This window comes from Pimephales promelas, chromosome 18, assembly GCF_988280905.1.
Source record: "Pimephales promelas chromosome 18, fPimPro1.hap1.1, whole genome shotgun sequence".
Taxonomy (NCBI): Eukaryota; Metazoa; Chordata; class Actinopteri; order Cypriniformes; family Leuciscidae; genus Pimephales; species Pimephales promelas.
The window spans coordinates 32,102,737-32,127,076 of record NC_142786.1 but is presented as its reverse complement, the minus strand read 5'-3'; the positions used below and the strand labels follow the sequence as shown (position 1 = coordinate 32,127,076).

General features: G+C 35.6%; 2 protein-coding genes across 8 annotated transcripts in view; one reads left to right on the top strand and one right to left on the bottom strand.

Moving 5' to 3' along the window:
* rims2b (regulating synaptic membrane exocytosis 2b) overlaps window positions 1–9,592 on the bottom strand; it is a 123,241-nt gene extending 113,649 nt beyond the window's left edge. For 2 of the 7 annotated variants that reach the window (XM_089122556.1, XM_089122557.1), the window contains exons 1-3: window positions 9,322–9,583; window positions 8,601–8,773; window positions 1,378–1,416 (exon numbers count right to left, since the gene is read on the bottom strand). In XM_089122556.1, coding sequence (XP_088978682.1) covers window positions 1,378–1,416; window positions 8,601–8,755 — 194 coding nt within the window. In that variant the 5' untranslated portion in view covers window positions 8,756–8,773; window positions 9,322–9,583. Of the gene's footprint in view, window positions 1–1,377; window positions 1,417–8,600; window positions 8,774–9,321 lie in introns of all 7 variants that reach the window. The other 5 variants (XM_089122560.1, XM_089122561.1, XM_089122564.1 and 2 more) reach the window with 4 other exon arrangements.
* Window positions 9,593–11,228: 1,636 nt separating this feature from the next.
* On the top strand, window positions 11,229–24,340 carry slc25a32a (solute carrier family 25 member 32a). The gene is made up of 7 exons (XM_039680799.2): window positions 11,229–11,604; window positions 12,552–12,702; window positions 15,973–16,058; window positions 18,469–18,623; window positions 20,819–20,932; window positions 21,967–22,112; window positions 23,364–24,340. Exons 1-7 carry the CDS (start codon window positions 11,409–11,411, stop codon window positions 23,488–23,490), a joined length of 975 nt encoding a protein of 324 aa, XP_039536733.1. The 5' UTR covers window positions 11,229–11,408; the 3' UTR covers window positions 23,491–24,340.

Genomic DNA, 24,340 nt, shown 5'->3' with positions numbered 1-24,340 from the left:
TGAGATTGTTTTAAATATATTTCAAATCCCCCACACAAAAAAAAAAAAAAAAAAAAAAAGTAAATGTGTTTATAAACATAAACATAGCTGGGGAATTCAAATGCCTCTCCATAGAGAGCTGTACATGCCATCTAGTGGTTACACCATGGTTCTACGCTTTTTCTCTATACTGTAACCAGATGGTGCTAATTTTCTTCAAAAACTATTTTTTTCTGAAGGCCTAGACTCTATATTAAACTAAAATACTGCATTAATAATTTTTTGAAAAAAATAATATATAAATAGAAAAATATTTTCCATGGCAAAAATAGACCATAAATATTGCATAAATATTAATAAATCCAATCAAATTGTCTCAAAAAACTAAATTAAAAAGAATAAATATTATAGAAGAAAAGTAAATTGCATTGTTTTTTACTAAGTTTCATTTTTAGGTGTCCGGTCACTTCTGACCGGGAAGGCTCAGGACGTGACTCCTAAACGAAGACCATCAGAGGGTTAACATTCATCAAACAATCCTGAAAATAATCAACAATCCTGAAATGTTTCTTGAGCAGAAAATCAGAATACTAGAATGATTTCTGAAGGATCATGTGACACTGAAGACTGGAGAAATGATGCTGAAAATTCAGCAATTGCATCACAAGAATAAATTACATCTAATATATTCAAATAGAAAACACTTATTGTAAGAATATATGACAATACTCTTTTTAATGTATTTTTGATCAAATAAGCGAAGCCTTGGTGAACGTAAAAGCTTTTTCAAAACCATTTAAAAAATGGCCCCAAATTCTTTTTACAGTAGTGCATGTCATGAAAACTAAAAAGTCATTACATTGTAAAAATATTTATGCATTATAAAAACTATACAAAATGCATTATAAAAACTATACGCTTCAAAAAAAGTCTAAAGATATAGTCTCTTAAAAAAGTTTCAGTTTTACTTCTCAAATGATTACCAAGTGAACTGATGTTATTTTACTGGAAAACAAGAGTGTAATGCAATAGATCAGTGATCAGAGAAACTAAGGGTGGAGAAAGAAGCCACAATATAAAAGCAGGTGAGTTTGAATCATAAGAGGACAGTAGTTCTGTATACTGGAGCACTACATGGACACATGGGTCACTGCAGCAACACGGATTTGCCATTAAACGTACAACCCAAAGGTTAGTAGGATGAGAAAGCATGAACCGTTTTAGTAAATCAAAAGGGGAAAGGGTTCTAGACCTGTAAGTACTAGTCCTCAGTTTTCAACTACAGAACATCATAAAGCCAAATAACTGATCATAGGTCAGTCATAGGGATGTATCATAGACAGCAAAGGGTGAAGAAGGAAGACTGAAAGCTCAAAGAAAAATTGTGCTTGTACTCACTGAGCTGGCTGAGGCTTTGTGTCTTCCTTAGGAGGTTCCCTAAAAAGATATGTTCAACAGCTCATCACACACACTGGGCAAAACATAAGACATAAAAAAAAAATGTCATAAACAAATTAAATGATGGCATAATGAAGTAAGAAAACAAATAATGATATGAATGCCATTTAATGAGATTTTAGCGTGAGTTGGACCTTTACGAATTATGACTTTGCTAAGGGAGAATTGTAATAAATAAGTTAACATCAACTTTTTATCTCACAATTCAGACTTTTTTTCTTGCAATTACATCTCAAAATGTGGAAAATTTTATAACTCACAATTATTACTCTATTTTATGCATTATATGTTCATTATTATCATTAATATAATCAATATTAATAGTAATATTCTTCAGAGATTCAGAAATTCAAGGGGTTCCAATGATTGAGGCCAATTAGATTTAATTTAATTGTGGTGTATAATTAAATTCCAACACACACATACACACACACACACACGCATTCATTAGCTTATCTTCAGGGAAAGACAATTGACATTTATTTTCACACACTTTTTTGATCATAATTACCAAGAATCCCGATAATGACAACAACTATATATCTCACAATTGCAAGAATGTCATATAAACTTACAATTGTGAGAAAAAAAAGAAAAGAAAAGTTTATATCGTTATTTCTCGCAATTGCAGGTTATAAAGTCTGATATAAACTTGGAATTCAGAGAATTCAGACTTAGTTAAGTTACTTAGATAACTCACAATTGCAAGGTTATATCTCACAATTGCAAAAAATAAAGATCAGAATTGTAATGTTTATATCTTTAGACTTTACTTCTTGCTATTGTGAGGTCTAATAAACTCGCAATTGCAAAAACTAGACAGAATTCCAAAGTATAAACTCGCAATGTAAGACAAAAGTCCAAATTGAGAGTTTATATCTTTATTTCCCATTATTGTAAAGTTTGCATTGTGAGATAAAAAGTCCAAATCAACTGTGTTATGTTTACTCTGTGGCAGAAACAAGATTCTCTATTTATTAAAATGAAAGTTTATGACGTTTGTAATGTTGGTGTTTCTCTGTGCTGGAGATGTCACACAGGACTGTAAACCCACTGCAGACGATTTCAGATTTTTGTCATTAAAATCAAGATATTTTTATTAGAATAAACTTTATTTTACTGTGAATTACATATATATTTTGATACAAAATTAATCAAATTCAACATTTAAAATCATCCGATTTGAGATTATAAAAATGATGAGATCAATAAAGAAGAATGGCAGCCCCAAAAAATATGTAGAGGATTATAAAAAATAAAATAAAAAAAACGCACAGACACACATAAACCAATATAAATATAAAAATCATATAAACATGAAACATTTAAACAAAAAAGAGAATAAATCATATGTAATGAGAGAAATATAACTGTTTTGCCTTACTGTACGTGACTTTTGGTACGGTAAATAGCATTAATCTTTAATCTGAAGACCTTTCGTTTAAAATCCTGCAAATGATGGTTCATAAAAAACACCTGACCTAGTGTACAATTAATGCAATGTTCATTTGAGAAGCTTTACATTACCAACATCATTTTAACTTGAGATACACATATCCACAAGGAGGAGTACTACCATATTATTCACTATTTCTGCATACAGATTGCACACTCCTCACAATATTATACGCAATACAACCAGGGCGTACTGCATAGAACACCATATCCCACAATGCAATGTGTTCGACTGGGCCTTCCATTTCCTGTCTGATGAACTGTATATGTAAGTATCTATCAGCTTAGATTATATTGGCTTTTGTGGCTCTTTCCCACTTATTTTATTGTGGTTGTCAGTGTATTACAAAGGTACAAAATGCATCTTGGTTATATCAGTTAATGAAATATGTTCTTTACTGTAAATTTAAAGTCCAGTAAGATTACAGTACACTTACTGTTGTTGTTAATACAAAAAGTACCATACTTGTGCAGCAACTTTTTAAAGCCACCACAAACAGGTAGTGTTAATCCTGTTACACAACAGGTTTGACATAAGACTGATTACTTGAGACCGATGTCTCTTAACAGGTCATGTATATGACTGAGATGAGCTTATGGCATCATGAGGGGAAAAGAAAATTCCCAAACTTTAATATGGAAATGTTGCATGGTCCTGTGGAAATCCCAGTGTACATTTTGGCCAGCTAAACACTGTGCCTTTCAGAACAAGTAAAGAGATTACAACCTGTTAGTAGCTAATCAGCACTGGCCATTCTAAAAGCCTGACACTAAGTCCTAATACAGTACAGCTCTGATGCAGAGATCAAGTACACTTGCCCCACTGTAGAATAGTGCATGTGGTGTTTAGGATCATAATTGTGTTAGAAATTACACATTCGGGGCCCTATTTTGCACCCGGCGCATAAACTATAGGGAATGAACTTGCGCAAAAAGGAGGCGTATTTCGGCGTAAACATTCCCTGGTGCTATTTTACACTTCCAGAAAACAATTGTGCCACTGACCAGAAAAAACCTGGTCTAAAGTCACTGGTGTTGTTCATAATGTGATTTTAAGCGCGCATGCTTGAACCATAACACAACAATTATCTCATCAACACAGATGCGGCAGTTTTTATTTTTGCAAATCACACTGTAAAAATTAATATGCTTTATCTAATCAATAACAAAGATTCAATATTATTTATTAAATTGAACAAATTAGAATTGAGTAATAGTTAATCAAATTAACATTCTAATTAATTCTAATTTGTACAATTTAATTAATAATATTGCTTGTAATATGTTGCCACAATTTTATTGATTAGATAAGCATATTATTTTTTTTCAGTGCACATTATAACAAGGAAAAATATTAACGCATGAGTGGTGTCCATGAAGATGTAAAAAAAAAAAAAAAATGTAGACCTAAATCTAGCTTACACATTTACCTATTAATTTACCTAAAAATAAAATGACTATTACTGTACTTCATTTTATTTTTTATTCTAAATTGTTTTAATTATTTACTGTATTTTATTTTTATTATTATGATTTTTTTATTCTAAACTGTTTTAATTGTTCTGATTTCTTTTGATCATTTTAATTCCTTCCATGTAAAGCACTTTGAATTGCCACTGTGTATGAAATGTGCTATATAAATAAACTTGCCTTGCCTTGCCTTACCCAAAATGTTCAGGCTAATTGTACTAGTAATGACGGATCAGACCTGTTTGCCCAATAGTGGCAACTGGCAAGACACATATGTATATAAGGACATCTGACAAATTAGAAAAAAAATTCTCAAGACACCTGGTAATTCTGCCATGCAACATAAATATCATGAATATCAATCAGAATATTTGAAGAGTTCAGATGCAAAAGCCTGTAAATGCCATTTGAAATTTTCTTCTTTAATGATGATTTTTATCAAACTTGTATATTTAAGTTCAGTAATTTCACTTAAATGGCAATTTTAAGTGAAATTACTGAACTTAAATATACAAGTTTGATAAAAATCATCATTAAAGAAAAAAATTTCAAATGGCATTTAGAGACTTTTGCATCTGAACTCTTCATTTGTTAATGTAACCAAATTCTCCATGCCACCATGAACATGCAAATGGAGATAAGATGAACAAAAACTTTCTCCAGGTCATCTTACATTGGTCACTTCACCAGATGGGTGTGAACGGATAGGTTCCTTAAAAGTATCAGTATTCGCTCAACCTCTTTTAGACAACATCTTCTTCTGGCAACTTCATCTTCAAGTTAACTTTTTTGGATTCAACGTTGGACCACCCCAAGAACGAATGCTTCAGCACACTCCTGAATCATCAAGAATCTCTCGAATATCCTGCATCTGGACTCGTTCAGCAGCCAAAACCAATGCAAGTACCCGTTTGCAGCTTTTAGATGGCCCCTTTAAGGTTGTTCAAAGGAAAGCTGATCGGATTTTGGTTATCGGATTGTATCAGATCTTGAAAATGGCTTGTTCAAAAGGGAAAGAAGGAATCTGAAATCAGGAATCCAATCCTAGTTTTAATCTGGATCAAACCTTCAGTTTGTGTTGTTCAAAACTTGTCAGTGGGATTTGGATAACTTTGATCCAAAAAACAGGATTATCCTGATCCCAACAGGGGGTAGGATTTCAAGGTGGATTTCAGGAAGAAAATGTAGTAAAACTTTAAAATTGGTCAAATTTGTATCATTTAGTGTATATACTTTTATATTTATATTTTACACTTGACTTGTGTAACTGTTGTAACAGTGATATATGCTAACAATTAAGCTATTCAGTATAGTAAACTAAAAATAAAATAAAAAATGATCTTGTCCCCATTAGTGCTTTGTCTCAAAATAAGAAACGTGACCCCATGTTGGCTCTTCTACCTGTTATTTACATTGCTGTGATATTGTCCCATTTAGAGAACTGGTAATCTTGAAAACTGTGGTAAAAAAAACCGGCATAAAAGTAAGACGGATTACCCGATCCTGGATAGGAAAAAAATATGGGATTTCCAAATCCGGATCATTTTGATCCAGATTAAATGTTTTGAACAACTGGCCCCTGATGTTTCTCATTAACTGATTGATATCTTGCCATTCTCTTTTCTTCTCCCTCTTTCTTTACGTTTCTCCACTTTCTTGATTCTTTGCAATCCTCGCTTAATTTAATTGTGTGTGTAACGTACCGTAGTTTCGTTTATCAAACCACTATATTCACATTTTACTGTCTCTGTGTTTGCCACTCACAAAAATATCTAACTTAAACATATTGATCTAATTAATTATAATGTTAAAATTAATTATAGTTTTTATTTTTTTTAAACTATAACTCATTACACAATGTTGAAAACAGTTGTGCTGCTTAACACTTTAATTGAAACCGTGTGTTTTGTTTGTTTGCTTGTTTTAGGAATCTTTGATAAATAAAAACTTCAAATTAACATTTATTTTACATATAGATTCGGAATTTTTACAAAATATGTATTAATACTTATGTCACTATTTATCAAAACATCTTTTACAGATATATTAGGGCTGTGAAACGATTAATCGCGATTAATCGCATCCAAAATACAAGTTTGTGTTTACATAATATTTGTGTGTATAATTATTTTTTATATATAAATACACACATATGCATATATATAAATATATATATATATATATATATATATTTAAGAAAAATGTGTTATTAATATATCAAATATTTATATTTATGTATAATATTAATTTTGTATCAATATATATATATACGTGCAAATATTTCTTAAATATTTTCTATAATAATTTCTATAATAATTTTATTTTTGGATGCGATTAATCACGATTAATCGTTTCAGCGCCCTAATATATATATATATATTAGGGCGCTGACATTATGCATTTAACGATTGTGTATTATGTGTTAATCATTTATCGATCAATGATAGCCTATGGCTTATCAGAAACAGGCTTATCTGACCTGCCACCACAAAAATGTGATAAACACTAGAGGCACAAAAACACGCCACTATTCCAACAGTTCACTCTGTTCGTGTGACAGCTGAGGGTGCAATCAAGCACAATTTGCAATACGATCTTGAGACAATTAAGTATTTTTTAATATGTTTTTAATGTGTATATATTTAACCTTCAATTGGTGCATCAAATGGTTAGTTCATTACAGAATAGTCTCAGTTTCCCATTGACAAGCAGGCACATGGCAAAGGCGTACTGCAGCTGGAGCTCATGCTGTTTGGCACCGATGGTGGTCAGGTGGTCTACAAACAGACCTGAGCGGGTACAATGGCACAGAATTACAAGTTCACTGGGTTCACTCCATTGGAACTTAGAGCCAAGTGGGCCACTCCAGTAAATAATGTCTACTCTCTCTTTCTAAAAAGAGATCCGACTGCATCTAAGAGCAAATCTTAATTGGAATAATTAGAACTAGACAGCAAGGTAAAAAAAGATAAACAGATAAACTGCTAGTTGAAATAAATATTTAAAAATTCTTCCCAGTGCCTTGGGGCTTTGAGCAAGATAAAATCATCAGTTTACTTTGTCTCTAGTAAAGCAAAGTCCAGTGTGTAGTGCTTATATATACAGAAATAGCAGATGCACAGGAGTACGTAATTGATGTGAAATCTTTCAGATGCTCTTAATTCCATTGAAGCAAAATGCGCTCTTTTGGATCATTCTCAAACCATGCTGGTAAACATGATCATCAGGTTTCATACAAATTTGTGTACTCATGCAGCTCAAGTGCATGAACTAAAACAAAAGCCTGGGAATGAACAAGATTCTGCACTATTCTGCATTAATTAAGATTCCGCACTAAGACTCCAAAATATCAGATTCTAATACTAAAAACATGTGTACAGTACACACTATGCCAATTAAACAGGGATTACACCAATGCAAAAGTAGAGGAATTATTGCATGTGACACACGCTTGACATCACGTCAACTCCCTACCAACTACCAGCAAACAGGTGCACCCTTGCGATTAATACAGCATGCTATAAGCAAACACAAGCAGAGTGAGAGAGACTTTCTGCCAGCACACACCGCGCTCCACGAACACACATCCGCACTGCGAGCGCGAGTGGACAGCGTCGTGGTGCTGAAAACACCGCGCAAATACGCTCGCGCTAGGTTCCGCGTTAATGTTTAACGTCTGACCTAAGCGACAGCACGCATTAAAACGTGTAGTAATCTCTGGTAAACGGCAGCTGATGGGATTTTTTTAGCGAAGATGGCGCCCACAGCTAACCCAACCCACCAGAGCCTCACAGAATAACCATAACTGAGACAAAATACTACATGAGGCACGAAAACCTCCGAGGCGCGTGACATTGACCTCTCTCGTGCATTTTATCCGGCCCCCTCTCAACAATAGCCTAATATTGACAGTCTACGTAAGCAGACGTATTACATTTCAGGAGACAGTCATGCTGAAAATAACAGGGAGGGTTTTAAAGAGACAAATGCAGCCATCATCCACAAGCCCGTGACTGCAGCACTGCGAGCCAGGTTCCCTCAGTAGAACCGTTCTTGGTTCCCTAAAGAACATTTTAGTCAAGAGTTCTGAAAAGAACCATTTTTTTAGTGTGAAGAACAGTTCAGTGATCTAAAGAACCTTCTTAGTTAAAGTTAAAAGGTTCTCCAGGGGAACCATGCATATGCCAAGAAGCATTACTTGAGCCCTCAAGCCCTCTGAACACAATCAGCTGGCTTACTTCAGCATGGACTGCTCTTTCTCCTCTTCTTTCTTCTGTCGGTCCATGACCGAGAGGATGATCTTCCTCTCCTCCTCGGTGAGGTGGCTCAGATCCGGCATGTCCGGCGGAGCAGGAGCCGCAGGGGATGCGGCTGGGGCCCCCCGAGCTGTCATTTTCAGGTGTAGCTGCTCCTGAAAGAGCAATGTGAACATTTAAATACATCTGCAGAGAATCCAAGCAGCATGTGCTCTTGTTACAGACTTATGGGATACATGACTGTATGGATCTCGCTCATAAAAATAACAGGGATGCCATATATATATATATATATATGTGTGTGTGTGTGTGTGTGTGTGTGTGTGTGTGTGTGTTTTATTTCATTGTTTTTATTTGTTTCAAAGTGTATAGTATATAAATGCCTTTATGTTCTGATACTGAAGTCGGTATGTTTTATGACAACACAATATTTCATCTATACCATCAGATTGATGAGGCTACACTGAAGATGCAGTACATTTAGAACATTAATAACGATAACCCAGCGACAGCATGGGGAACGCGTGTTGTTATACGGTTCACAATGTAGCATGTCACGCTGGCTCGTATAAACAAGCATCTTCTGAGAATAAGGTGTAAAACCCTTGGGGATTCTCGAGTTAGCCTACATGCCGGTTTCCGGGAGCCGAAGGCACCCCAAGCATGCCTGTCGAAAGTGTTTGGAGAGAAAACGAGTTCTTGCCTTTTATTTCGCAATCATGGTGAATGCAGTCTAACCCATGGCTGCTGCAGCGAATGGTGAGCTCTCGCGCATCGTCCAATGGCGGGGCGCGCGATCTCTTATTGCGGTTATCGGCGTCCTCGCTCACAACCTTCCCCACGATTCCCTCTGAGTTGCCGCCGCTAACTCCAAGAGATTTCTTGAATGCACAAAAATGGATGCGGTAGGGGAAACGGTCTGATAGGAGAGCGAGGCGGAGCGACGGTCTTACGTAGGATGAGGATCAGATGCTCCAGTCTCGCGGGTGGGGGCAGCGGAAGTGCGCGCGCCCGGACACATTCATACACTCATTTCATTGACAGGAGGCGCGATAGGAGCTGGAGCTGTGATGTAGGCTATGGTGACAACTATAAGTCAAATATTTTTATGGTTTATGTCTCAGATAGTAATATATTAAAAACTCTGTCTCAGGGACGTGCAAAGAGTTCCTCAAGGAGGGCTTAAACGTAAAATGGGACATATAGCCTGGTGAATACTGGTAAAGTGGGACACTTTATGATAATTTATATTCTGCAATAATTTTTTATTATGATTTAAATATATTAGCCAGTCATAGTAATTTCTATTACATCATTCCAGATGTTAAACATCATGTGAATGCAAACAACTCAATAATTGGTAGACAATACACACTGGCGGTAAAATTTGATGGGTCATTTTTGTGTTTGAATGTGTCATTTTGAGCAAAAAATAACTCGAACTGTCACAAAATGGCACGTTATACTAATACTGACAACAAAAATCAAATCAATGATAAAACAGTGTAAATACAGATGGAAAACAGTGAAAAATGAACCTCATTAATTATTTATTCAAGGTCCAGTGCATGATGTGAACCCCAGTATCAGAAAAGTAATTTTTACTTAATTTTATTGAGTTGATATTTACACTTTCATTTCTGCTCGCTTGAATTAAGTACTGATATGGATTTTTTCATGTGAATTATATATTGTTTTTGTTTTGTTTTTCACTAGTATTTACTTCAACAACAAAAAAATCATTTTTACCGTGCTTAGCATACTGTACAAACTATTGTTGGTTTAATTAAAAAAGTAAGTAACCTGGTTGCCTTAAAATTTTAAGTTCATTGAACTGGAAAAAGTGAGTTAATACAATGAAGGAGAATGATTTAATCATCATAAACTCAAAATTATATGTTATCTGAACTAAATAAATTATTTAAGTTTATTTGACAAAAGAAAAAACGTTTTGATTACTACACTGTAAAAAAATATTGTTGGTTTAACTTAAAAAATTAAGTAACCTGGGTTGTCTTAAAATTTTAAGTTGATTGAACTGGAAAAACTGAGTTAGTACAATGAAGGAGATTCATTTAATCATCAGAAACTCAAAATAATAAATTATCTCAACTAAATAAATTATTACAAAGTTGATTTGACAAAAGAAAATATGTTGTGATAACACATCTTTAGCCTATAGCCTATGAACTCATTTTAAACATCAAATCATATTCCTTTAGATCAAAATGTGCGTAAATGGTCACAGGAAACATAAGTTCTTTAAATTTTATCCAAACCTGTATATTGTTATTGTATTCATTTGTTAAGCAATCAGTTATACCTTAATAGCCAATTGGCTAAGGCTATGTCGTATTGGAATATAATACAAAACCATACATTTACTATAAACATAAATAGTATGTTGTAAATATAGTGTATTGAGTCGCTCACGCTTGATCTCAAAGCCAAAGCTCACATGCACAGATTTGTAGAGCCTGTGGAAAGGTCTGATCTTTGAATGACGTCATATGACATGTGATGGGGATCCACTGCTGCGACGCGTGTTGCTCCGCCCACTTATACGCGTCATCACGCTCTGTTATTTACCTTCTCTCTCAGTGGAGAGGAGAAGAGGTCGGACGTTGAAAGAAATGAAAGCCCACAATAATGGCCCAGCAGTGGCCATTGATTGTAATAGGGGAATTGGTTACTTGACGGTTTTCCTTAAACAACGGGGTTAGTGTGTCGCTGTCTGCACTTACATTGTTTTTGACTGCCTTTTGCGCAAGCAGGGTGTCGTAAACAAACATGACCGCTACCATTTCCAGGCAGAGAAACGCTGCAGTCGCTGCAGACTCCTCTGGTTCTTCTTTTTCCATTACAGCAAGCCTCCTGCGACTCTCTAAGCACATCAAATATGAAAATCTTGCAGCTGGACTCAGTGGGGGTGTTATTTCCACAATGGTGTTACACCCCCTGGATCTGATCAAAATCAGGTTTGCAGGTATGTAACTACGTTCTCCTTATAAAAAATTGGAGAGTGTGTCTCAAAACCTATAGAGCTGTTTATCTAGACATGTTAGGCCTATTGTCTATTAAATAGAATAAGACAATAACTGGTTATACTGTATGTTATAACAGAGTACACTCCGTAAATGAAAATAATATATTTAATTGATGAACTGTAGTATAAATGTGTACATTTTTGGTCATTATTATTCAAGTTTTAAAAACAGAGAACAAGGCACTTGTTTTTTCACTGAATAATACAATTATTTAAAAATGAGATTTTTAATGTTCCCCCTCTATTCTAATTATTTCTAATAAATGAATGAAATATTTAGAATGTTAAAGTTGGCATGAAATGGAAGTTGCGATAGAATTTTCTTTCCTAGTGATCTGAGTGAAACAGCTTATCGAACTGGAAAAAAATACAGGGCAGGACTAGATTTTGGATGGGGAATTGATTTGGTTTGTTATTTCTGTGATCTCATGTGAGTGACAGGTTGCCCCGCCCACACATCGATAAACAGAGGGGAAGTTATTTGCATTAAACATTATGAATAAAAAAATAATAATAATGATGTGCACAGATAAATTATTTATAATAAATACTGCGGTATTCCAAAACACGAATTGCCAATTTTGATTTCATGGTTAGTTACTTAACCCAGTTGTGCTTGTTATCAAAAAACGCTTACTATACAAACATTATAGGAATTATAGGAACTGTTGATCAAGTTTCACAACCTCCAAAAGCATGCTGTTTTCATGCTCAGTAGGTTTTGAGACACATCCATAAACACTAGAAAAACAAACACAGGCCACAACACTGGTTGTACTTTTGTACTGGCCTCAGTGCCTTTTTAAGGATATTTTTAGATAACATTGAAGCAGAAGTGGGAGTGTGTTATCCCCCCTCCCACCCCCACTGTTTCTTACTCTTTCCAGTAAGTGATGGTTTGAAAATGCGACCCCAATACGATGGCATGATGCACTGCATGAAGACCATCTGGAAGCTGGAAGGAATTAGAGGTCTCTATCAGGGTGTGACCCCCAACATCTGGGGGGCTGGGGCATCATGGGGCCTGTACTTCCTCTTGTAAGTAGTCGAAGTTGTGTTAAAAGGGAAGCACAGAATGGAATTTCCTGTTTGAATCCACTTCTAACTACCAAAGATGCATTGAATGGATGAAAAGTAACAATAAAGACATTTATAATGGTACAAAAGATTTACATTTCAAATTCTGTTGTTTTAAAGTTTCTTTCCTCATTGTATTGCATTTTCCAAAAAATATTATTAAACTGTTTTCTACACTGAGAGCCAAATCATCATATTAGAAGGATTTTAATAAGAACATGTGACACAGAAGACTGGAGTAATGATGCTGAACATTCTGCTTTCTAATTTTTTATAAAAATTTATATAAAAATCTGATATTGTATTTGAGTGATATTTCACAAGATTAGTGTGTTGCAGTATTTTAATCAAATAAATGCTGCCTTGGTGAGCATGAGAGCTTTAAAAAAATTCAAATTCCAATCAGTAGTGTTAACAACATTGATATTGACTATTTTCACCCAAAAAAATAAAATACAAGTGACCTTTTTTTGAAAAGGCTTCAGGTTCACAGGCCAAAAACAGAAGCAGCCAACAGTGCTGTGTCAGTTGATACTGGACGAGTTATGAAAATACCGGTACACCATGAAGTTGTCTGAGCTAATTTCAGATCAGGATCACTAGCAAACAAAGTGTGCATGTGCAAGAACATTATACGAGTAGCAACACTGAAATATAAGTACCAAGAGCCTTGTTGATTTGTTTTTTGTCCTTCAAAATCAGTTGAATAGTATGCTGTCATTTTAAGAGGAACTTTTTTTTTTTTTTTTTTTTTGAAAAATTAAGCAAGGTCATATTTCTCAGGAGATAAAATCAGGTGATATGACCATAAAAATAAATGACTTACAAAAATTCCACAATCTTATATCCAGTGTAATCGTTCCTTCTCTGCCGCTCCGAGCGGGATACCAGGGCATACAAAATCCTTTTTATTTTTTTCCCAAAGTCCGTTTTGTTTTTTGTTTAATTTTTGTAAATTCAGTTTTTTTACCGTTTACTCTTTCAGTTACCGAGTGAGTGACAGAGATGGAGGGAGAGCAAGGAAAGGAAATGCAACTGTAAGAATACGCTGCGTGTTAAATAGCGGAAAAAAAACGTGGTGGCCGGTGTTGATTCTGTGGCGTACCTCCACAAATTAGTCTATGTGTGAGAAACACTTCGTAAGCCCATGTGTCCACCAAAGCAATTTTGCTCACGCCTGGCGTATGTTTACAGTTGTTTTCAATTGGAGTGCCACGTTTTTTAAACGCTATGAGGGTAACGTGGCGTTGAGCGTTTTTTACTGGTCGCCAAGAGTTGAAAAATGTTCAACTTTGGATAAAACGCGGGGCTCATCACTGTCACTTTTTACCCAACTTACCCCACACCGACCAACTGTCACAACATTCTCTCTGTACAACGACATCAGAGCTAACTGAACAAAATGGATGAAAAATATTATTTTAGTATGAAACTAATTATCTGCAAAATCAGTTACAAGTAAACAGCGCTGCGGATATTCTGTATCATAGCAGACTGATCTCATGACGTAGCGTGTGTATGACACGCCAATTCGTATTTCCATTTTTGGCGTGCTATCAAGACGCATAATCGCTTTTCAGCGTGTTTATGAACGCCGTTGACTTAACGTTATTACTGTATATACAGTACAGTATAAATATATGACTTACCTCAACCCCGTCCCTAAACCTAACCGTCACTGGGGTTAATGGCATTTATGACTGTTCCCTTACCATCCTAGGAAAAAAAAAGATCGCTCCCCAGATGTAGATCTACATTTTGCTTCGTTTCGCGCGGACATTTGACGGCGTCTACAGACACGCGGAATCACTCGGACGCTAATGGCGTAGACATACACGGATACAAGCAGATACACGCGGATAGCTCAAAATATGTAGAGATAACACGCCACTTGACTTGAAAGTGGCGTGTATGTTTACGCATATGTCATGATGTCATGTTGATCGTAGCAACGAAACGTGTCAACGGAGAAAACGCTGCACTGCCAAAACGCTCTCAAGCGCCCACAGCACGGCGTCTTCAGCAGAGCGTCTGGCGTTTTCAGCTGGCTAAAAACGCTTTGGTGGACATGGCCTAAAAGTCACGTGCGAACTTGCTTGGCACTGAGGACTTAGCGTCGAGTTTCCTAACTTTTCCGCCAACGAGCCGTGGAGAGCCACTTCGCCATGCTGTCATTGGAACTGAAATGACGGGAGGGGTTGTGTTGCCCAGACTTGCTTCCTTCAGTCTGCATTTTCCCCAGACATATGTTCTTCTCCCTCACAAAAACAGAATTTCATTCCAGATATGTAGAATTCCACCAAATTCCGCGGTAACACTAGATTCCGCGTTAATTGGCCAATTCCGTGATTGCTGAAATTATAGGGCCCTAGGATTCGAAGTAGGGTCTCTGGCGTGGGATGCAGGCGCGCTAACAAGGATACTAAAGACCAAAACCTCTAGCGCCAGTCGCAGGAGCACCTCTTGAGATCAGGGGAGTGAGGTTTACATGCACAGCTCTTACGGGCCAATGTCCGTTACACTCACCCCCTAAACCTCACTCCCATTCGGGTCATAGCACCAAATGTTATCTGTCCTACTCAACCCACTCCAAGCGGGATTCCAACCAGGGTCTCTGGCGTTGGAGGCAGGCGTAAAGACCGCAGCCTCTAGTATCAGTTGCTAGAGTGCCTTTTGAGATCAGGGGAGTGAGGTTTACACTCACAACACTAACACTAACTAGTCTGTTACACTCATCCGCCTACAACCTCACTCCCATCTGGTTCTCGGCACCAATTGTAACTGGTCTTACTCAGCCCTCTTCGAGTGGGATACAAACCGGGGTCTCTGGCTTTGGAGGCGGGCATAAAGACCGCAGCCTCTAGTTTCATTCACTAGAGCGCCTCTTGAGATCAGGGGAGTGAGGTTTACATGCACAACTTTTACTAGCCTATATCCGTTATACTCACTCCGGGTCACGGCACCAAATGTAACCTGTCCTACTCAACCCATTCCAATCAGGTTCTCCGGCGTAGGAGGCGGGCATAAAGAACGCAGCCTCTAGCATCAGTCGCTAAAGCTCCTCTTGAGATCGGGGGAGTGAGGTTTACATAAAAAATAAAAAGCCTACCCTCACTAAACTCTGCATGGGGATTCAATAATAATTATATAAAGGATGCTCATTTTACAGCACTGTAAGGAATAAAAATGGCTCTCAGGAATAAAATGTGGCCCTTTTTCATCTTTCCACAGTTATAATGCTATTAAAGCGTACACACAGGAGGGACGGCAAACAGAGCTGAGTGCTGGCGAACACCTGGTGTCTGCAGCGGAGGCGGGTCAGTATGAGAAAAGAGCCACCTGTGAGCTTGACAAAAGTAAACACAGCTAAATCTGTAGCTCAGTTATGAGACTGGAACAACTGGAATGTCAGAGGCCTTGGAGACTGTGTGTTCGTCTGTGCAAGATGGGTCTTTCCTGTTATGGCTGTTATATCCCCTTCCTTTTGGCTGTGCCTTCCACTCTGTAACTACCAACTGTGAAATGAGTGTTCTCAAAAGTTGAAAATATATACCAGGCTGTATACCACAACGAACCCAGACACTTAAACTTTGTTGATTATAACTTGATTTTTACACAATGTTAGTTACAAAGAAAAAAAACGGGATGGAAGTTAATTTTAATGCATGATAACTTCAAGTTCGTTTTGATATTGTTAACCACTTTTCAAAAATATTTTTTGGTATTGGGGTTCAATTTTAATTAAAATGTTTAACAGGATGAAATATTTTCTTGACATAAACTAGATAATGCCATGATGGGGGACGTTGTCATTAAGGAAGGAAATGTTAAAAGGATCTCCGGCTAGTTTGACAACTTAAGCCCCATTGGTCTAGCGATACCATTTGCGCCACAAACCTGATATAATAACACACCCGATGTTTTTGTCGCGAGATATTTTAAAATTAAGTTTTTACCTGTGAGTCGCCATTGCTGTTTTTACCCATTGACGTAGACTGGTCCCAGCGTTATCGAGTTAAACTATTACCTCAATTAGCGAGCGAAATGGTTGCCATTCATCCTTTTGAGTTTGAGTGTCGTAAATACGGAGGAAGGTTCACAGGACGCTAATCATCTCGTAACCGTAGGTGGGGAGGAGCATTGGTGTGGATGTGGCAATTGTTTACCAATGCCTACTGAAAGGGAGAATATAAATCAATATTTTGTGTCAAATTATTGATTTATTAGGTAGGTAGCCATGAAATAAGCAGCATAATGGTTTCGCGTCGGGCTCCCGCATCACCATGCAGGGGTTGTATTCGTTATAACAACCGCCTCGCTAAACATGCTAACCGTTACTTAGTTTGGCCAACACTGAAAGTTTTTCCAGTAACCGATAAAGAATCTAGACAATAATGCAGCGTAAACATTAGACAAGTAGTAGTCTAGACAATATTGGCTGGCGTATTGGCACAATGTGGCATTTTATCTCTTTAGGTGGGTCCGATGATGAACTGTAGAAGAGTGTGTCGATTCGAACTGCCCGTCTGAGCGTTTTAAAGTTTGTAGTTAAGCGCTCAGGACCGTCGTGCGTCATCAACAATCGATGGCCAAGTAGTGATCGTGCTTTTTTTAATTTTTTAAATCATGAAAGCTTTTCAGATATTTTTTAACCAAGCGCCTTATTTAGGAGGGGTATTGACATCATATCTAGACCAATTTGGCCAACTAGCCGAGATCCTTTTAAAAAAAAATTACAGAATGAAAAGTGATATTGTGGAGATATCCTTAAATAACCAACTTAAAAGAATATTACAAAAAAACTTGTTTTATTTGAAAATGAGTAGGCTATATAATATATTAGTTTCAACTTTTAAGTTGAACTTTTGCATGAAACTAAATTTTTTTGAGATTCACCGGAGAGTCTCTTCACTCGCACTAATGTCATCAGCTTTCAGTTGAGACTTCTCTGTTTTCATTTGACTGTGTGAAGCATTGGCCTTGATGATGATTTGCAGTCTCTGCAGATTTTAATCCCATTAATGCGTCATTTGATTTCTTTGAAGAAATGGTGAAAATGCTTTGCAGTATCACAGTTTATTCTAGCCCATGCAGTTTTGCCACTCAATGAGCATGTTTATGTTAAAATAATGCTGTTTCAGATAAATCTTCAAAGCCTTCATATGGAACAAAGTCTGTCTTAGTGATTTTCAATTAAAAATGAACCTGTATGTTGACTTAATTGTATGGAAGCCTGTTTCGGCCTCAATTGCAACTTTATTTATTATAATTGTAAGTTTATATCTTGTAATTGGGACTTTATATCTCTTACTGTGATTTAATTTCCTATTTTAAACTTGCCCCACATAATGGGGATATGAATATATTACATAACAGGAATGACCAACCTTAAAACAGTTTTATATGTGGATATGTTGAAACTGACCCCCCCAAAAAAGTGGAAAATAGAGAAGCTGCAAAACTGTGGTCTCGGCTCAGGAAGTGAAACAATTGAGGACCAAAGAGTATTGAGGGAGAAAATAGTCCTACAATATGTTATCACTAACTAATAGGAAGTTAGCACACTTCAACTTTCACAATATTACCCAAAACACATTTTACATCAACCTCAGCCTGCATAAAATAATACGTGTCTCTTTTTACACGTAAAAAGATCTCATACAGAGCACTAACGACGAATGACTTCGTTAAATGTTGGTGTGAAGGTACCCTGTTCCATGTTTCCAGGCATTCTGACGCTTTGCCTCACCAACCCGGTCTGGGTGACAAAGACCCGGCTGGTGCTGCAGTACAATTCAGACCCGTCACGGAAGCAGTACAAGGGAATGATGGACGCCCTCGTGAAAATATACCGTCACGAGGGTATCCCGGGACTATACAGGGTACATCTACAGATTTTAAACTAACCTGAGATCCTGTTACAGGTGTAATAATAGAGCTTTCATGTGTGCTAATGTATAAAGAGTAAAAGTACAGATACCTTACAGTGAAAATAACCAATTCCAAAATGACTCTAGTAGGGCCGTCAAACGATTAATCGCGATTAATCGCACCCAAAATAAACGTTTGTGTTTACATAATATATGTGGGTGCACTGTGTATAATTATTTTATATATGTATAAATACACACACACACACATGCATGTATATTTAAGATAAAATATTATTTATATATAAAATATTTATATATAATATAAATTTATATACAGTATATACATGAAAATATTTCTTAAATATATACATGCATGCGTGTGTATTTATATATATATATATATATATATAAAATAATTATACACAGTGCACCCACATTTATTATGTAGACACAAACTTTAATTTTGGATGCGATTAATCGCGATTAATCGTTTGACAGCCCTAGACTCTAGTAAAAGTCTTACTCCTGGTTTTTCAGACAAGGCTTAAACATAGTCCCAGACTGAGTTGTTTTTACTGAAACGTATCTTAAAATAAGTCAGTGCCATTGTTTTGTCACAAGATGCACACTAATGTTTTTTTTTCTAGTTTTCTTAGTTTTTAATTGAACTAAGGCCTAATCCTGGCTTAGTCTAAGCCCTGTCTGTGAAACCAGGCCAGTGCAAAACAAGAAACGAGGAGGAGAGCAATCACGATATTATTTTCTAAAATCAAAATACAAATCAATCAACACCTCAAAATTGCAATAAATCAAGGTTGACAACATTCAAGCTCAAGTGCTCAAAAAGGGAATAAGCAAATCAACATCCTTCAAAAAAGGTCTCTTCAATTTAACGAATAAATAAAATAATGTCAAAAGCCTACTTGCACTGGACTCTGGTTTCGGCCTCATCTCATTTATAAAACACAACTATAATTCATTTTTTTATAATTTTTTTTAAAAAGAGATACTGTATCTGTAATGCCCTGTAGATGCCTATTTAGCAGAAATAAACTGTAAAATACAACTAGAAATTGCATTCCTCATCACAAATGTATTGGAGTAAAGAGTACTTATATACTTAAAATATAGTCAAGTAGAGAGTAAAAGTTGCTAATATCTTAGATACTCAGTAAAATTACAGCCAAAAAGAATTTATGGTTAAAGTGTGCTGCTGAATGTGACAAGCATTTAAAATAAAAGATACTTTATCATCATTTATTGAATCTTGGGTTACACTTATTTTTAAAGTGACTTCGTTACATTGTACTTATTCAAATAAGCACTGAGTAATATTCATTACAGTTAGGGTTTAGTTTAGTTATTTGTAATTATGCATAATTTACTGTTATAGTAAGTACATACATAAGTAGTAACGTGTAACTACGTCTCCTCAAAGTGTTACTGAAACGTGCATCATATGTTTTCAAATACATTTGTAATAATAGTTTTGTGATGATGAAGTTGCAATTTAGTATATTTAAAATACAGTAACTTTAAATGAAAGTTTTAATTTCACTGTGCAGTAAAAATTATAATCAAGTACTTTACATGTGCTTTAGCATGTCAGTCAACACATCAAAATAAGTGTACTTTAAAGCACGGCAAATGCATTAAATCATAATGATTTATAATGTACTTTAAAGTAAAACTTTGCATACTTAAGTGTGTTAGGAAAACAGTCATGAAAGTGTACTCTCTTTAAGTACATTTAAGTTGCCTTTTATTTCATTAATATTATATTATCTGCAAGTCCCGTTTTTAAATTATACATTTTGCATTAAATACAATTCAGCGCTTTTTTTTAAATTATTATTTAATAACTTGGTCCCCTATTTTTATTGAATATCATGTTTACTCTGATGAGTGATCCATCCTTTTACTCTCCAACATTGTAGTTCTTTGTAGGGCCACAAGAGGGTGTGATTGAACTATATTTGAAGGATTGATGCAGCTCCTAATTAGTGATTCAAGTTAGCCCTAAATACAGTATAAGCTAAAATCTTTGTGAGACACGTCAAATTTTCCTAACGTTATTACATAGCATAGAAAAGGTCACTCTAGTTTAATTCTAGTCTAGTTAGTTGCTCTTAGACTATGATGTAACTGTATGATTGTGGCTTTGTTTTGTTTGTGAGCCTCATTTTGTTGTTCTGCCACTGCAGGGTTTTGTGCCTGGGCTGGTGGGGACTTCCCATGCTGCATTGCAGTTCATGACCTATGAATGGCTAAAAAGAGAGCAGAACAAATATAAGAAGATGCCGTCTGAATCCCTGCTGGTGAGGATATAAAACCACACTTATGTTTTTAGGATGCACTAAGAACAGCACTGCATGGAAATTGTGAAGTTTTTCTATACCTGTGGTAAACTTTCTTGCTTATTCTGGCCAAGTACTACCCAATTTTGACAGGATAAGATCATCCAATTGTGTATGGATAGATGTATGTACAATGTACACAAACTGTTTTTGACCATTAAATTGATATGGTCGAATCGAATCCTTCATAACTAGAAATAAAAACATATACATTAAAGGAGTAGTCCACTTTAAAAAAAACTTTTGCCGATAATTTACTCACCCCCATGTCGTCCAAGATGTCCATGTCTTTCTTTCTTCAGTCGAAAAGAAATTAAGGTTTTTAATGAAAACATTTAGGATTTTTCTCCATATAATGGACTTCAATGGGAACCAAACGGCCCTTATTCATCGTCTGGAATCGTTTAAAGCCCTTTGAACAGTTTGCAGTTTGCACTGAAACTGTCTTTTGGACCTTGAACCGTTTGGTTCCCATCGAAGTCCATTATATGGAGAAAAATCCTTGAAAACCCTTTCTTTCTTTTCAACCTTAATTTCTTTTCGACTGAAGAAAGTATGACATGAATATCTTGGATGACATGGGGGTGAGTAAATTATCGGCAAAAGTTTTTTTAAAAGCGAACTACTCCTTTAATGTTATAAATATTGTTTATAGGCGATTTAAATATTTTTGACTTAAACAAAAAATAGATTATATACATATTTCCATGACTTTTCCAAGTTTAAATATAACATAAAATGTACCATTTTCAAACCTGGAAATCTTTTTAGAATAATAACAGCTAATAAAATTCCAAACTCTTGAGCTCTGCCAGTGTCTTGAACTATAAATTAATTCATTTTATAAGGTTAAAAGGCACCACATACAGTACAAAGAATGACCTGCACGATTATGTGGCTTTTGACTGTATTGTAACATTTCGAAAGAGAGGTTTATGTGTACTGGTCATCATGGATGTGAGTCAGTCTCTCCTTCCTGTCTGTCTCTGCTTCAGTCTCCACTGGAATACATCACCATGGCAGCCATTTCCAAAATATTTGCTGTAGCAGTGACCTACCCATATCAGGTGGTGCGCGCTCGCCTGCAGGACCAGCACAACAACTACAGTGGAATCGTGGATGTCATCAGGAGAACGTGGAGGTATGAAATCACACGGCACCTCATTACAGAAAAAAACAACAACATGTAACATAAAATAAAATAAAATTGGATCAATTCGTTCAGAAAAAATCATTTGAATCCCTGATGATATGGAAATAAAATCAGCCTTATGTTTTCAGGATAGGGGGAGGGACAGCACAGCATGACTTTTATATTTTAGGGTCCAATTCTCACTATTAACTAGTTTGTTTGTTTTTTTTATACATAAAAATACATTTAATTAAATGTATTTTTAATTTAAATTAATTTAATGCATTGTTTTAACTCTCCATAATTAAATCATTTGTTTAAAACAAAAAAAACATTTAATCTACCATTCAAAGTTTGGGTTCAGTAAAATATTTTTAATGTTTTTGAAAGAAGTCTCTTATGCTCACCAGGGCTGCATTTATTTAATCACAATACCGGTAAAATAAAACAAAAATAAAACTGTGAAATATTACTATAATAAAAAAAAATGATACTAATTTAATAATAATAATTTAAAAAAGTTTTAAAAAACAGCATTTAATTGAAATAGATTTTTTCTTTGCATTATAAATGTTTTTTACTGTCACTTTTGGTGAATTTAATGCAGCATTCCTGAATAAAAGTATTAAATTCTCTTAAAACAAAAATGGGAGTGTATATGTCTCATTCTTTTTGTGCTAGATTAATACTTTTTTTAATATTTATAAGTTTGTGCTTTATAAGAGTATCCATGATAAAGATGGTCAAATAAATTACAAGCAATTACAAGCAATTTTTGTAAAATATAGTTTAAAATACATGTGCCAGGTTCATAGAAATGTATTCTTTATATTCATTTTGGTTTCTTATAATTTTGAAAAAGAACATTTAATGACTCCAAAAATGTCATGTGGTGTAATCATCATATAAAACTGATATTTAAACTGAGTAAACTGATGAATACACATCTTAACAATTAAATACATTTTAAGGTAAAAAGTCATTTTGTTTTGGGGGGAGACACACCACATGACATTTTACAACCTGAACTAATCTTGTATTGTCATAAAACAAGGTTTATTTTAAGAGGTTTTTGAGTCATGATGTCATTTCCTGATTTAAGAAAATTGCAAATCCGCATGTTGGTTTTCCCACATGACTTTGATTTGGCATAGAATTGTTTTTTATATTTCATTTCTAATAACAATAATAATATCAATTGACAGTTTTAAATAAATACAATAGATTTTGCAAAACATGTTTGTGTTTGTCTCTCTCTAGCAACGAGGGGATCGAGGGCTTTTACAAAGGGATGATCCCCAATTTGGTGCGAGTCATTCCAGCGTGCTGCATCACCTTCTTGGTGTTCGAAAATGTGTCACGGTTACTTTTGGATGAGTACCACTAAACCTTCAGGAGACACATGCGGGACCAAAACAACACAATATGCCAGGACTATGTATATGTGTTAGAGGCGAGCAGGAATATGAAACATTTCCTGTTTAACTCTGAACTCCACAAAACTGCAATTTAGAGTGTGCACTAAAATAGAGGTGTGCATATATATGAGAAGAGATGTTGTAGTTTATTGAGAGATTTCATATTTGTGTAGGCTAAATATTGAACCACGAAAAAAGTGTCATTTCAAAATTTGAATCGATTTCAACTAGTCAATAGCAAGAACTAGTCTTGGAAAAGTGGATTCAAGCCATCCTGTGACAATGCAACCAAACACAGTGTTCACCAAACACAAAACTTAAGATGTTTGTCTTTTTTTTTTTTACAATATTTTCACTAAACAGCTGCTATATTTGCTGACCTATGCGAGAGAATGAACCCATTTACCTTTCCCATAAGCAGACCTCCGCTGGCTATAGTCCCTGGGTTGAAACTCACTGGGCATGCTCAGGAAATGATGTAACGCTGCAGGATAATGGCACACAGGCCTGGGAGACAGGAGCAGATTTTAACCAGATGTGTGTATGTAGATGACATCTACTGGAAGAGAGGAACTGGAATGAAAGGAGACACATGAAAGAAAGAGCTGTGTTAAGTAGCAACTGAGAGGAAATAGTGTTTGTATATAGAAATGTGCTATTGTCAATGACGCACAAAGAAGAGCTGATGTATGTACAAGCCATTTTTACACATCTAATAAAGGAATATATGTAACAGACAAAGGACCCTGAGCTATTGCACACACTATGTTTTTAATAAGAACCAACAGTGACCCTATAAACTATTTGGACACTTGTAAA